The 14480-nt window shown below is 47.4% G+C and overlaps 1 protein-coding gene across 2 annotated transcripts in view; it reads left to right on the forward strand.

Moving 5' to 3' along the window:
- LOC137424373 (tumor necrosis factor receptor superfamily member 19L-like) overlaps nt 1-14480 on the forward strand; it is a 100920-nt gene that overhangs the window by 24545 nt on the left and 61895 nt on the right. For both annotated transcript variants that reach the window (XM_068111767.2, XM_078775403.1), the window contains exons 2-3: nt 9968-10268; nt 10391-10483. In XM_068111767.2, the coding sequence (XP_067967868.1) occupies nt 9968-10268; nt 10391-10483 (394 nt within the window). The remainder of the gene's footprint in view (nt 1-9967; nt 10269-10390; nt 10484-14480) is intronic.

Below are 14480 nucleotides of genomic sequence, written 5' to 3' on the forward strand. Positions count from 1 at the left end.
CAAAGCCATGGGGACGCAGGCGGTCACAAAGGTCCACTGAAAGCGCTGGCTGCCGAAGCAGAGGGTGACGTCGCGCGGGCCGAAAGTGCGTATGGCCGAGCCATTAGCAGCGACCAAAGAGGGGCCGCAAACGGCGTCCAGCCTGTCCTGCTCGGAGGCGGGTATGACGCTCAGTTGGGCGCCGGTGTCACAAAGGAAACGCCGCCCGGACGCTTTGTCCCGAATAAAAAGCAAGTTGCCTGAGTGGCCGGCGCTCATGGCTGGGAATGAACTCCGGCCCGGCCATTTCCCGACTTGCCGAAAGTGCACGGGGGTCGGCACGTCCGAGCCTTGTGTCCGAACCTGGCGTGGTAATAACACCACGCCTGGTCAGGTGGAGGCCCCGGCCGTCGTGTCGGAAGCGGTCGGCGTGGCGTGGCGGCCGCCAGTTGCACTGGCAGTTCGGCCTCCATCCGCGCAGGGCGCTCGGGCGTCGTGGGCGTCGCCTCGGACGGCAGCAGGCTCCAGGTAGCCGCGCCGATGTGCTGGCCCGCCGAGGAGATCTTATCGGCTTCCCTGGCGAAGGCGCGGGGATCGGTGATCGACGTGCCAGCCAGGGCAAGGCGTACCGGGTGAGGCAGCTGGCGAAGGAACAGCTCGCGGAACAGAAAATCCGGAGAGTGCTCACCGAGCAACGAGAGCATATAGTCCATGCGCTCGGACGGGCGCGTGTCGCCGAGCTCGGGCAGGTCGAGCAGGCGCCGTGCGCGTGCCGCCGGTGAGAGGGCGAAAGCGTCGAGGAGAAGCGTCTTCAGCGCGTCATACTTGTCAGCAGCCGGCGGGAGCTCGAGGAGGCTCAGGGCGCGGGCCGCGGTGGCGGAACCGAGCGCTGCCACGACATGGTGGAAGCGGGTGTCGTCCGCGGTGATGCCTCGCAGGGCGAACTGGGAGTCCGCCTGGGTGAACCAAACAGCCGTGTGAGCCTCCCAGAAGATAGGCAGTTTAAGGGTCACTGCCGTGTCCATGTCAGTAGGTCACCAGTGAAGGAGCTGCGCTCCAACGCGAGTCAAAAGAATTGACGCGACCAAAGACGGAATTCGTCCGAGTTGCTTTATTGAAACAAAACAGCTCGGGTCCTCTGAAAAGCCCGTTTAATGGGCAGCAATATATATACACATTTATGCCGGGGCGTTTGCCCGGGAAAACCGAGACCGGGCATGCCCGAGTGTCAAGGGCGAGTCCTGGAAAGGCGAGTCTGGACATGCCCGGGCGCCCTGGATGCGGCCTGGCAAGTCGAGGCTGGGCGTGCCCGAGCGCTCTGGGCGAGCCCTGGAAAGGCGAGAGCGGGCATGCCCGGACGCTCTGGGCGAGCCCTGGAAAGGCGAGTCTGGACATGCCCGGGCGTCCTGGACGCGGCCTGGCAAGTCGAGGCTGGGCGTGCCCGGGCGCTCTGGGCGAGCCCTGGAAAGACGAGACCGGGCGTGCCCGGGAGGTTCGGGCGTGCCCGGGAACAGCGAGTCCGGGCATGCCCAGGAGAGGCGCGTCTGGGCCCGTCCGGACGAGCCCGGCATGGCGATCGCGCCCTGGCCGTGTCCTGGCAGGTGCAAGGCGATTGTGTACATCCAGCGGGAACCGCTACAATTCATTCATTAATATTCCTCTTCTTATTCATCCTCTTATTCTTATTCTTAGTCCTTTTCTCCACAACAATTATTTCCCAAACCTGTCTCCTAAATAATTAGTCATCAACCACCGGTACCTAGAGCACCACTTTCCTCCATGCCTTCAACAACCATTCATTCCACCCCTCACATGATGTCTGACTTTGTATATCTACATTAGGACTCTTGAGAGGTCCAGTTTGCAGAAGGTATCTGTACACGACAATCAATTGCTCTTCATGTCCATTAACTGTGTGAACCCCCCGTCCATCTCAGGACCCTCTCCCACATCTCCTACAAGCCTGCATCTCTCCAACCTCACCCCTCCTGTGTCCCCATCTTCAGCATCCCTCCACTTCATGTTCCCTCATTCTGCATCTCCCTCACCCCACCTCAAAGCCTTCCCCTTACCCTGCCGCTCCCATCTTCCCCTCACCATGCCCCTTCTCAGCTTCCCCTCCCAGCTCCCCACCCCCATCCTGCAACCTCCCAGGTCCCCACCCCGCACCCTCACTGCTCCTCCTCCCAGGTTTCTCCCTATTTCACCCCCTCTCCTAGCTCCTTTTCATATTCCTGCACCCTGCCAACAGCGATTGCTCCATTGGGCCTAACTGTGTGGACGTCAAATATCCAAGGCCTCCTCTTCAAACTGACATCTCTCAATCTAGGCCACCGATGATAGACATCATCTGTTTAACAGAATCCTTCCTCCAACAGGATGTGCCTGACTCGTTATTTTCTCTCCCTGTTATTGTCTCCTCCGGTTTGATAAGCCTGAACCCTGTTCTGGCACGGAATTTCACTTTACACCAATAACTATTTCTCACTGTCTGTGTACTGCTCTTACACATCCCAACTCCAGGAGTACCTTTGGTTGCAACTTCCCTTCTACTCCCAACTCTTGTTTATCTGTGAGTTGTACCTTCTTCCAAATACCGACAACTTCACTTACGTCTCTCTCTCAAACTAGAGCGGCACTTGGTGGAGCACATAGTCTCATCTTGCATGTTCATTCTGAACAAAAATGCAATCGTTAACTGAACACGCTACTATTATTGCCCATCTACCCATATCATCCATTTACCCGATTATGTCCCATACATTGATTGCCCTTAACCGTAGCTTTATTCATTATTAATTGATTATTAGGATATTTAACAATAGTGGGGCAACTTAGCATAACAATTGTGCATTTTGTGAGGAAAGCACCAAATTTGGCACACTAGTAGACTATCATATTATGAAAAGATCTGGATATTGGGCCATCTCACATTCAGAGATTTGATTTTTGCAAGATTTCGATTCGATTGGGATCTAAGAGAACACCTTCTTCGTCTTCTGTACAGTGAAGTTGCCAGCCCTGAATTCTCTGGCTACATCTGGGTGCTTCATTGGGAGTGCAACCATGTCCCTCAGGTGAACAGGGACCCACCTGGCATAGTGTGTGTGGTCTAAGGCATGGAACCATGGGACCAGTTCCGTCAGGGCATCAAGGTACATCCTGAATGAAGCCTGCCGCAGAGAACGCACGTAGACCAGTACCAACATCTCTAGTTCCAGCACAGTTGCCCAGTACTGAAAGTTGGGAATGTCTTCTCCTCTCTGGTGACACCAGTCTTCGAACTCAGGCAGGTCTTCTGCATCATCGGCATATGTCATACAGTGGCGTTCATACGCACGGTGTTGCAGGATGTGCAGTGCCGCTGCAGTGATTTGATGAGCTCTTCTTGTGCGGGTGACGTGGGCAGCTCGCAGGAAGGAGTCGGCCGTCCCTGGCGTTGCAATCTCAGCTTGCAAATCTGCAAAATCTGCAAATCTTTCAAAAATCAAATCTCTGAATCTGAGATGGCCCAATATCCAGATCTTTTCATAATATGATAGTCTACTAGTGTGCCAAATTTGGTGCTTTCCTCACAAAATGCATAATTGTTACGCTATATTTAGCTTAGCTGCCGGACTACAACCACTTTTGTGCACATTAATGCTAAATTGGGCCAATGACGATGAAAATGAAAATAATTTCAAACTATATTCCGTTGGATAATCAATATGGATGAATTCCGCATTGAACTGCTAAGCGGTTCTGCAGATTTTTTACATTTTTTTCAATGCAATATGTTCACCAGACCACGTCACTGATGACGTCATAAATTTTAATATGCATTCACATTAGGTCGTAGATCAGATTTATGAAGTTTCAGATTATTTGGATAAGGATTTCGATTCAACCAATTATGGTTGGAAAACCACTGCACTGAACATGTCATCGTTAATACCATAAATACCCCTTGAGGAGTTGATGACCTGCACCAACTTTCAATTTTTTTAGTCGAGCGATTTTGGAGATGTCCATTTTTTTTTCCTTTAATCCAAAAAAGCTGCCATACCATGTGACCTATGATGTCAGAGTTATCATTAAAATATTCTCCATTAGGGTCCCTACGATGTTTAAAGTTGCAGAGAAAACCATTTTTAAAGCAAAAATATTGTTTTGTGTCGTAAAGCCTTCCGCCAGTCCTTACGTTAAGCACCTTAAGCCTTCCGCCGGTCCAGGTCGCTAGGAGCGATTCTCGGACCCACTTCCTAACCTAGGACCGTGAAGCTGAAGAGCCACGGATGACTCCACGGCCGACGAGTTGCTAAGCAACCACAGATGTCAGTCATCTGAGACGTTTAATTTCAGTGGGGTCCTTGCATCCCAAACTCACGTTACCTTCCCAGCAAATTAATCACACCCGGGGCACTGCACTATTACCAATCGGAACTGCCGAGCAATACCGTTCGTGGAACTGTAGCTAATAATAACCATCATGAAACTGCAGGGACTGAAACTCTCTGTGTGTGTCTCTCTCTGTGTGTGTCTCTCTCTGTGGGTGTCTCTCTGTGTGTGTGTCTCTCTCTGTGTGTGTCCCTCTGTGTGTGTGTGTGTGTGGGTGTGTGTGTGTGTGTGTGTGTGTGTGTCTATCTGCATGTCTCTATCTGCCTGTCTCTATCTGCGTGTCTCTCTCTGCGTGTCTCTCTCTGCGTGTCTCTCTCTGCGTGTCTCTCTCTCTCTCTCTGCGTGTCTCTCTCTGCGTGTCTCTCTCTCTCTCTCTCTCTCTCCCTCTCTCTCTCTCTCTCTCTCTCTCTCTCTCTCTTATCTCTCCCTCTCCCTCTCTTATCTCTCCCTCTCCCTCTCTCTCTACAAAAGAAAAAGAAAGGGGAAGAAGAGAAAATGGAATCGGAAACAGAGACAATAACAAAAGCGAGGGGTATAGGAGAGGAGTGAATGGGAGGAGAGGGGAAGAGAGGGAATGGGAGAGCCAGTAATGTATGGGAGGGGTGGGGGAGGGGAGGAGGAAGGAAGAGAGAGGACAGGAGGGAGAGTTATGTGGGGGGAGGGGTGAATGGGAGGGGAGGGGAAGCGAGGGAACAGGAGAGCCAGTGATGTGGGGGGAGGATGGGTGAACAGGTCTACTCGCCTTGGTCATGGCAGATGTTGATAATCGCCATGTGACCCTCAACTGTTGGTAGAGAGAATTGGTCTCTTAACCAATTAGAGCATCCCTTGGCAATTTCAGATGATGTGGGAGAGATGTTATAGCCTTGTCCCACATCCGTGACAGATTATATCACAAACTGCCCCTTTTATGAGAGAGTGTGATTCAACTCTTTCCCAAAAGGATACCTTTAGACCAGGAACAAACCACTTTAACTTTACATTTGTTGAATGACCCTCGCTCTCCATTTAACAATGGTAAAAGACCCCTACTCTTTACTTAACCATAGTAAACCACCCTCCCTCTTAATTGAACCATGGAAAATGACCCTCACTCTTCATTTAACTATTGTAAATGACCCTCGCTCTTCATTTAACTATTGTAAACGACCCTTGCTCTTCATTTAATAATTGTAAACGACCCGAGCTCTTCATTTAACTATTGTAAATGACTCTAATTCTTCATTTCACTATTATATACGACCCTTACTCTTCATTTAACCATAGTAAACAACCCTCACTCTTCATTTAAGTATGGTAAACCACCCTCTCTCTTTTATTTAACCATGGAAAATGACCCTCGCTCTTCATTTAACTTTGGTAAACGCCCTTCTCTTCAATTTGTGATTGTCTATGACCCTCGCTCTTCATTTAACTTTGGTAAATAACCATAGCTCTTCATTTAACTTTGGTAAATGACCTTTACTCTTCATTTAGCCATAGTAAACAACCCGCGCTCTTCATTTAACCAGAGAAAATGACCCTCGCTCATCATTTAACTTTGGCAAATGCCCTTCTCTTCAATTTACGATTGTATATGACCCTCGCTCTTCATTTAACTTTGGTAAATAACCTTAGCTCTTCATTTAACTTTGGTAAATTACCCTAACTCTTCATTTAGCCATAGTAAACAACCCGCACTCTTCATTTAACCATAGAAAATGGACCCTCGCTCTTCATTTAACTTTGGTAAACGCCATTCACTTTAATTTACGATTGTATATGACCCTCGCTCTTCATTTAACTTTGGTAAATGACCCGCACTCTTCATTTAACCAAAGAAAATAACCCTCGCTCTTCATTTAACTTTGGTAAACGCCCTTCACTTCAATTTACGATTGTACATGACCCTCACTCTTCATTTAACTTTGGTAAATAACCTTCGCTCTTCATTTAACTTTGGTAAATGACCCTTACTCTTCATTTAGCCATAGTAAACAACCCGCTCTCTTCATTTAAGTATGGTAAACCACCCTCCCTCTTAATTTAAACATGTAAAATGATCCTCGCTCTTAATTTAACTTTGGTAAACGCCCTTCTCTTCAATTAACTATTGTATACGACCCTCGCTCTTCATTTAACTATTGTAAAGGACCCTCGGTCTTCAAAAAAACTTCATCCATATAATCGACCAGGTAAGGGAATATACAGTAGTTTGAAATTATTATCATATTCATCGTCATTGATGAAATTTAGCCTAAATACAAAAAATGGTCGTTAAATATCCAAATAATTAATCAAAAATTAACAAGCATTCTGAGTATTGCGCTGCAATACATGTCCCCTACCAAAGTTCAAAGTGCCATAACTTTGTCAAAAATGATCGAATATGCAAATTTATGCACGGTTAATGCTGGTTTTAAAACTTGATCTGAGGTATGCTGAGACACATGTGTGTCACGCCTCGCCTCGTTGATAAGCCCCCAAGGTCGCTCCGTCGAGCGGCCTGCACATATTGCACTGTGTGAATTATATAATTACCAACTCACGTTCTGAGGTACTGGCGATTCAAGAGATATCCATTTTTTTTTTCGTTTAATTAACGATATCTGCCAAACCACGTGCCCTATCGCAAATTCCAAAAGGACATTTTAGTAGACTGACATGCTGAACAGATTTGTGAAGTTTCCCCTCGATTGGATCAAAAATGAGGGAGGGGCTCGGTTTTAAATGTTCATGCTTAAAAACGTCATAACTCTGAAACCATCAGTAATTTATTATATTTTCCGGTTCACGATCAATGATCGATGTGTATATATATATGTTGCTCGGCTTGGCTCCGCCCCTCCGGAAACCACGAGCTGTGTCGCGCTGTTGACGTTCGCGACACGAGACTGAGGACGCGCAGTGCGGCTTTGAGGAGAACTCGAGAATAAACAAGAGATATCCATTTTTAAAAACATTTTCGTTTAATTAACGATATCTGCCAAACCACGTGCCCTATCGCAAATTCCAAAAGGACATTTTAGTGCTGAACAGATCTGTGAAGTTTCCCCTCGATTGGATCAAAAATGAGGTAGGAGCTCGGTTTTAAAGGTTCATGCTTAAAAACGTCATAACTCTGAAACCATGTGACGCATGACGTCATGCTCGCTGACTTTTTTGTTCGTCATGGGTATGCGATTCTGGCTGCAAAGGTTGGCCTCGATCTGTTCAGCCATTGCAGAGAAAAAGGGGTTTTCGTGTTTTCACGAAAAACAATATGGCGACCCAACCACGTGACCTGTGACGTCATAATTAGCATGAAAATATTCCACAGACCGAGTCTATCATATGGTGAAAATTTTATCTCAATTGGTCCTATTATTGCAGAGAAATTGGTTTTTAAAGGAAAATAAAACTTAAAATGGCACTGAGTTAGTTAAGGATCATCAGAATTATCAGAATTACGAAAGTTCAAAGTGCCATAACTTTGTTAAAAATGATCGAAACGTCGTGAAGTTCGAACTTCACCTGTAACTTATCATGAGGAAACCATGTGCCAAGTTTGAATCATTAGCATTAAGCGCTTAGAAAAAAAGTCCGGAAAACTGTTATTTGCGTGACGGACTGACGGACTGACCATTTCCAAACCATTTTCTCTGCAATAATAGGACCGATTGAGATCAAATTTTCACCGTAGGGGGGACTCGGCCTGTAGAATATTTTAATTGTAATTATGACGTCACATGTCACGTGGTTCGGCCGCCATATTGTTTTTCGTGAAAACACGAAAACCCCCTTTTCTCTGCAACGGCTGAACAGCTTGAGGCCAAACTTTGCAGGCAGAATCGCATAGCCATGACGAACAAAAAAGTCAGCGAGCATGACGTCATGCATTACATGGTTGCAGAATTATGAAGTTTTTAAGCATGAACCTTTAAAACCGAGCTCCTCCCTCATTTTTGATCCAATCGCGGGGAAACTTCGCAAATCTGCTCAGCATGTCAGTCTACTAAAATGTCCTTTTGGAATTTGCGATCGGGCACGTGGTTTGGCAGATATCGTTAATTGAACAAAAATATTTTTAAAATGGATATCTCTGGAATCGCTAGTACCTCAGACCGTGAGTTGGTAATTATATAATTCACACAGTGCAATACGTGTAGGCTGCTCCACGGAGCAACCTTGCGGGCTTATCAATGAGGCGAGGCGTGACACACATGTGTCTCAGCATACCTCAGATCAAGTTTGAGAACCAGCATCAACTGTGCATAAATTTGAATATTCGATCATTTTTGACAAAGTTATGGCACTTTGTTTATTCTAGAGTTCTCCTCAAGCCGCAACGTGCGCCCTCAGCCTCGTCTCGCGAACGTCAAAAGCGTGACACAGCGCGCTTTCAGGAGGGGCGGAACCAAGCCGAGCAACATATATATACACATCGATCATTGATCGTGAACCGAAAAATAAAAGAAATTACTGATGGTTTCAGAGTTATGAAGTTTTTAGGCATGAATCTTTAAAACCGAGCTCCTCCCTCATTTTTGATCCAATCGAGGGGAAACTTCACAAATCTGTTCAGCATGTCAGTCTACTAAAATGTCCTTTTGGAATTTGCGACAGGGCATGTGGTTTTGCAGATATCGTTAATTGAACGAAAATATTTTTAAAATGGATATCTCTTGAATCGTAGTACCTCAGACCGTGAGTTGGTAATTATATAATTCACACAGTGCAATACTTGCAGGCTGCTCCATGGAGCGACCTTGCAGGCTTATCAATGAGGCGAGGCGTGACACACATGTGTCTCAGCATACCTCAGATCAAGTTTGAAAACCAGCATCAACCATGCATAAATTTGCATATTCGATCATTTTTGACAAAGTTATGGCACTTTGTTTATTCTAGAGTTCTCCTCAAGCCGCAACGCGCACACTCAGCCTCGTCTCGCGAACGTCAAAAGCGCGACACAGCGCGCTCTTTCAGGAGGGGGGGAACCAAGCCGAGCAATATATATATACACATCGATCATTGATCGTGAACCGAAAAATAAAATAAATTACTGATGGTTTCAGAGTTATGACGTTTTTAAGCATGAACCTTTAAAACCGAGCCCCTCCCTCATTTTTGATCCGATCGAGGGGAAATCTGTTAAGCATGTCAGTCTACTAAAATGTCCTTTTGGAATTTGCGATAGGGCACGTGGTTGGGCAGATATCGTTAATTAAACGAAAAAAAATTTTTTTTAAATGGATATCTCTTGAATCGCTAGTACCTCAGACCGTGAGTTGGTAATAATTTATATAATTCACACAGTGCAATACGTGCAGGCCGCTCCATGGAGCGACCTTGCGGGCTTATCAACGAGGCGAGGCGTGACACACGTGTCTCAGCATACCTCAGATCAAGTTTGAAAACCAGCATCAACCGTGCATAAATTTGCATATTCGATCATTTTTGACAAAGTTATGGCACTTTGAACTTTGGTAGGGGACATGTATTGCAGCGCAATACTCAGAATGCTTGTTCCATTGTCTTTATGGCCCATTTCAGCACTTTACCAAAACCAAACCCAAACTAGCACACTTCATTTCCTCAAAAATTCAAAATTACGTCATCAAATGTTTCATTGTGACTCCATTTGCAGGTCGCAGTCCTGGATCCATGTCAGGGGGAATTGTGTGCAGAGAATCATGATGTCCTGACAGGCCCCATTCCATGTCAACCCTGTCCCGACTGCCCGGAGAGCTTTGGTTGGAATTCGACCCAGAACTCATCGTTGGTTACCTGGTTGTCACCACAATCATCCAGCGGTCTACGATTTGCCCTGTTAGTCCCGATATTCTGCCTATTGGGTCTGGCTGGTGTTTACCTATGTGAAAGTTCAACGCTCAAGGCTCGTGGACATCAGAGGTCTTCGGGCCACAAAGACGTGGAGGCAATGGAAGGTGAGAAAGCAAATAGCTGTTCAATGATGGTTGAGGTGTGACCTTGAACAGGCTCTTTAAACTTGTTACGATGAATGTGCCATAATCACTACAATGTACCTGCTGTTGTGCGACTACTGAAGGACTGGGCGGTGAGATGTCCGCCAATTGCGAAGGTCATGTTACCAATGAAGACACCATTGGCATGCTGGTTCGTTACTTCATGAGAAGCAAAAGTGAGTTCTGTGAATGTGAAGCTAATGCTTTGGATGATCTCTGAAAATGTTATGCTTCCAAATCAAAGGACATCATAATGAGACTAGTGGGGTCACCTGTGGGAATCCCACAGGCATGGACGTGTGTGACATTTGGATACCTTCATTTAGATGCTGCACATTCGGTTTTACAAAATGGTTACTGGCAATTTATCAGATCCACAAATGATGTAATCTACACAATATATTTACTTCTGATAACATGTGAATGCATGTGTGTGCACATGGGAAATACAGTTTGAAATGTGTCATTACATCTCATGTAAAATGTGACTTCAAGAGCTCAAATCCTCCCAGTCCTCGTCGCCATCCCTCCCACATTACGCACACTGCACCGGGGAGTGGGTCACACACAGGGGAGTGGGTCACACATGGGCGAGTGGGTCACACACGGGCGAGTGGGTCACACACGGGGGAATTGGTCACACACGGGGGAGTGGGTCACACAAGGGGGAGTGGGTCACACACGGGGGAGTGGGTCACACACGGGGGAGTGGGTCACACACAGGGGAGTGGGTCACACACACAGGAGTGGGTCACACACACAGGAGTGGGTCACACACACGGGAGTGGGTCACACACGGGGGAGTGGGTCACACACGGGGGAGTGGGTCACACACGGGGCAGTGGGTCACACACGGGGAAGTGGGTCACACACGGGGAAGTGGGTCACACACGGGGGAGTGGGTCACACACGGGAGTGAGTCAAACACGGGGGAGTGGGTCACACACGTGGGAGTGGGTCACACATGCGGGAGTGGGTCACACACGCGGGAGTGGGTCACACACGTGGGAGTGGGTCACACACGTGGGAGTGGTTCACACACGTGAGAGTGGGTCACACACGTGGGAGTGCGTCACACACATAGGAGTGGGTCGCACACGGGAGAGAGGGAGAGGATCACGATGTTCATTGGTGGTCTCGTTCTGTTCCCTCATTGTTTTATTCATTTTGAAAATGGCAGTTACAAATGACTCTCATGCAACTCATTGAGACAGCGCTGACATAAAGATGCAGGAATGACCACCCACATGCCCTACATTACGTAAACAAAAGCGAAAGACAGCTCGGATGCACGCGACGCATATGGAGCATATTCTGACATCAAGAGCAACTCGCACCAAGAACCTGACAAAACAACGTCCGCAACATGTTTTTTTTTGGTTTTTTTTGTATACAGAATCGAGGCTCGTGAAAGAGCTAACATTTAGCAAACAAACAAATCAAACAAACAAGCAAACAAAGTATATAAAAAGGGGAGCGGTAGACAAGATGGGGAGAGAAGGGGAAGCACACAAACACAACATTTGAGAGCAGGGACATCGGGAGATGTGTGGGAGGGAGAGGGCTTGGGGGGAGGCAGGATAGGTATAAAATGCAAGGACACCAAGGACTTCCAGGAAAGAAGTTGGTATTTCAAAAAAGTGGATTTGGGGTGAAATTAGCGGGGGTAGAAAAGATCAAGGTTTTGGATGGGGGAAGATAAGAGATGGTGGTGAACAGCTGTTTTAAAGACCTGGAGGGAGGAGTGGGATTGAAGAGAGTGAGGGAGTTTGTTCCAAAGGTGGGAGAAAAGAGGAATGAAGGAGTGAAGGTGAGCAGAGAGTCTTCATTTTGGCAGTTTAACCATAAGAGGGTTGCAGGCAGATCTTGTGCGACCTGTAGGAATATTTGGGGGACAGTGCCCAGAGAGAGCTGGGGGAGCAAGGCCGGAGAGGAGTCGGTAGAAGACGGAAAGACCACCAACCTGCCTGCGGTGAGTAAGTGAAAGGCCCTCGGAGATAGCGTCATCGCAGGAGATTCCAATGATTCCGAACGCTTTGGTTTCAACAGCGTGAAGACGAGCTAGGTGTGAGGCAGGAGCACCAGCCCAGAGGGGAGAGCAGTACTCCATTGAGCTGTGGCTGAAAGCCTTGTAGGTGGTGAGGAGCTCAGGTGTGCCAAGGAAGGACTTCGCACGACGGAGGATGCCCAGTTGGCGACTGGCTTTGGAGGCCAGCTTGGAAATGTGGTTTTCCCAGGATAGATCATGGCAGATAGGATCACGACGAATGGCAGCGGCCACTTCCGCAGTGATTGTAATCGTAATTACCGGACCAGGTTATTTCCCGTCTGTATTTATTTATTTAATTCACATCTGTGAATTGCATGTCCAATGGAGAAGGCGAAAGGATTTTGGAGTTTGCTGATGGAGCTGGTTTGTTGATTTGTAATACGCAGTTCCAGAAAGAGGATAATACGCTTGTTACATACACGTCAGGTGGGTCGATGACAACCGTTGACTACCTGATGGTGCATAGGCGAGATAGGGGGCACCTCCGGGACACAAAGGTGATCCCGGGGGAGGAGGCTGTTTCACAGCATCACTTGGTTGTCTGCGACATAAGGGTGAAAGGTGCGAGGAGAGCTCGGCGGGTGAAGTACCAACTGAGAATGAAGGTTGAAAGAGGTGACAGTGAGGGAAGCATTAAAAGAGAGGCTGAGTATGGCAGAGGATGATGTGGTTGAGCTTGAAAGTGGTTGGATGTCAATGAAAGATAGTCTGTTGGGAGCCGTTGGTGAGGTATGTGGATGCACTAAAGGACCACCGAGGCACTGGGAAACATGGTGGGGGGATGTTAAAGTTGGAAAGAGGATTGACGAGAAGAGGAATAAGTTCAAGGATTGGCAGAAGGTGAAGGGTACGGGGGCAGAAAAGGCAGAACATGAAAGTTATAAGGCAGCCAAGAAGGCTGCAAAGAAAGAGGTAGCAAAGGCGCATGAGGCATGTAGGAAAATGTTCGGAGAACGCTTGGATTCGGAAGAGGGTCAGAGAGCAGTATTCAGGATTGTAAAGCAGATAGCGAAAGAGAGGTGCGATGTGATGGGGGTGAGTTGCTTGAAGGATGAAGTGGGACAAATCATTGTGGACCCAGATGGAATTAAAGGAAGATGGAAGAGATATATGGAAATGCTGTTGAATGCAGAGAATGAATGGGACGGCAACATAGAGAGTAACCCAGTTTTAGGACTGGCAGAGAATATAACTGAGAAGGAAGTTGAGGAAGCGATAAAAGCAATGAAGAGTAGAAAAGCAGGAGGGCCGACGGGAGTTGAGGTAAATATGTTGAAGGCAGCGGGAAGTTGGGGTGAGAAGAGAATGACAGAGATCTGTAATCTGGTGGTGAAAGAAGGCTGCATTCCAGTGGATTGGGAACTGTGTACCCTCGTCCCTCTATACAAGGGGAAAGGTGACCCTCTGGACTGTGGCTCGTATCGAGCGATAAAGTTATTGGAGCATGGAATGAAGGTATTGGAAAGGGTGTTGGAGAGGAGGATAAGGAAGAAAGTGAAGATCGACGAAATGCAGTTTGGATTTATGCCAGGAAGAGGAACGACAGACGTGCTTTTTATTGTGAGGCAGTTGCAGGAGAAGTACATGGAAAAGAGGAAGAAGTTGTTTCTTGGGTATATTGATCTGGAGAAAGCATTCGATAGGGTTCCACGCGAAGTAGTGACATCGGCATTGAGGAAGTTTGGAGTGGTCAGATAAATGGTTGATCAGAGTAGTGATGGCAATGTACGAGAGAGTGCGCACAGCTGTAAGAACGAAGGACGGGAACAGTGGTGAGTTTGAGGTGAAGGTGGGAGTGCATCAGGGGTCGGTACTAAGTCCACTACTATTCGTAGCAGTGATGGAGGTGCTGGCTCGGAATGTAAAGGAGGGTTTACCATCGGAGTTGTTGTATGCAGATGATCTGGTGTTGATTGCGGAAAGTATGGATGGACTGAAGGAGAAGATGAACAAGTGGAAGGAATGTATGCAGTGATGGGAAGTGGTAAAGCATGTGGTGAGGTGGAAAGAACTGGGAAGTGGTTGTGTGCCTTGTGCAGGAAGGGTGTCGGAGTGAACTCCATTTAATGTACAATGTGCGCTGAGTGGGTTCATCAAAGATGTAGTGGTCTGAGAGGATTATT

This window comes from Myxine glutinosa, chromosome 4 (assembly GCF_964187855.1).
Source record: "Myxine glutinosa chromosome 4, kmMyxGlut1.1, whole genome shotgun sequence".
Lineage (NCBI taxonomy): Eukaryota > Metazoa > Chordata > Myxini > Myxiniformes > Myxinidae > Myxine > Myxine glutinosa.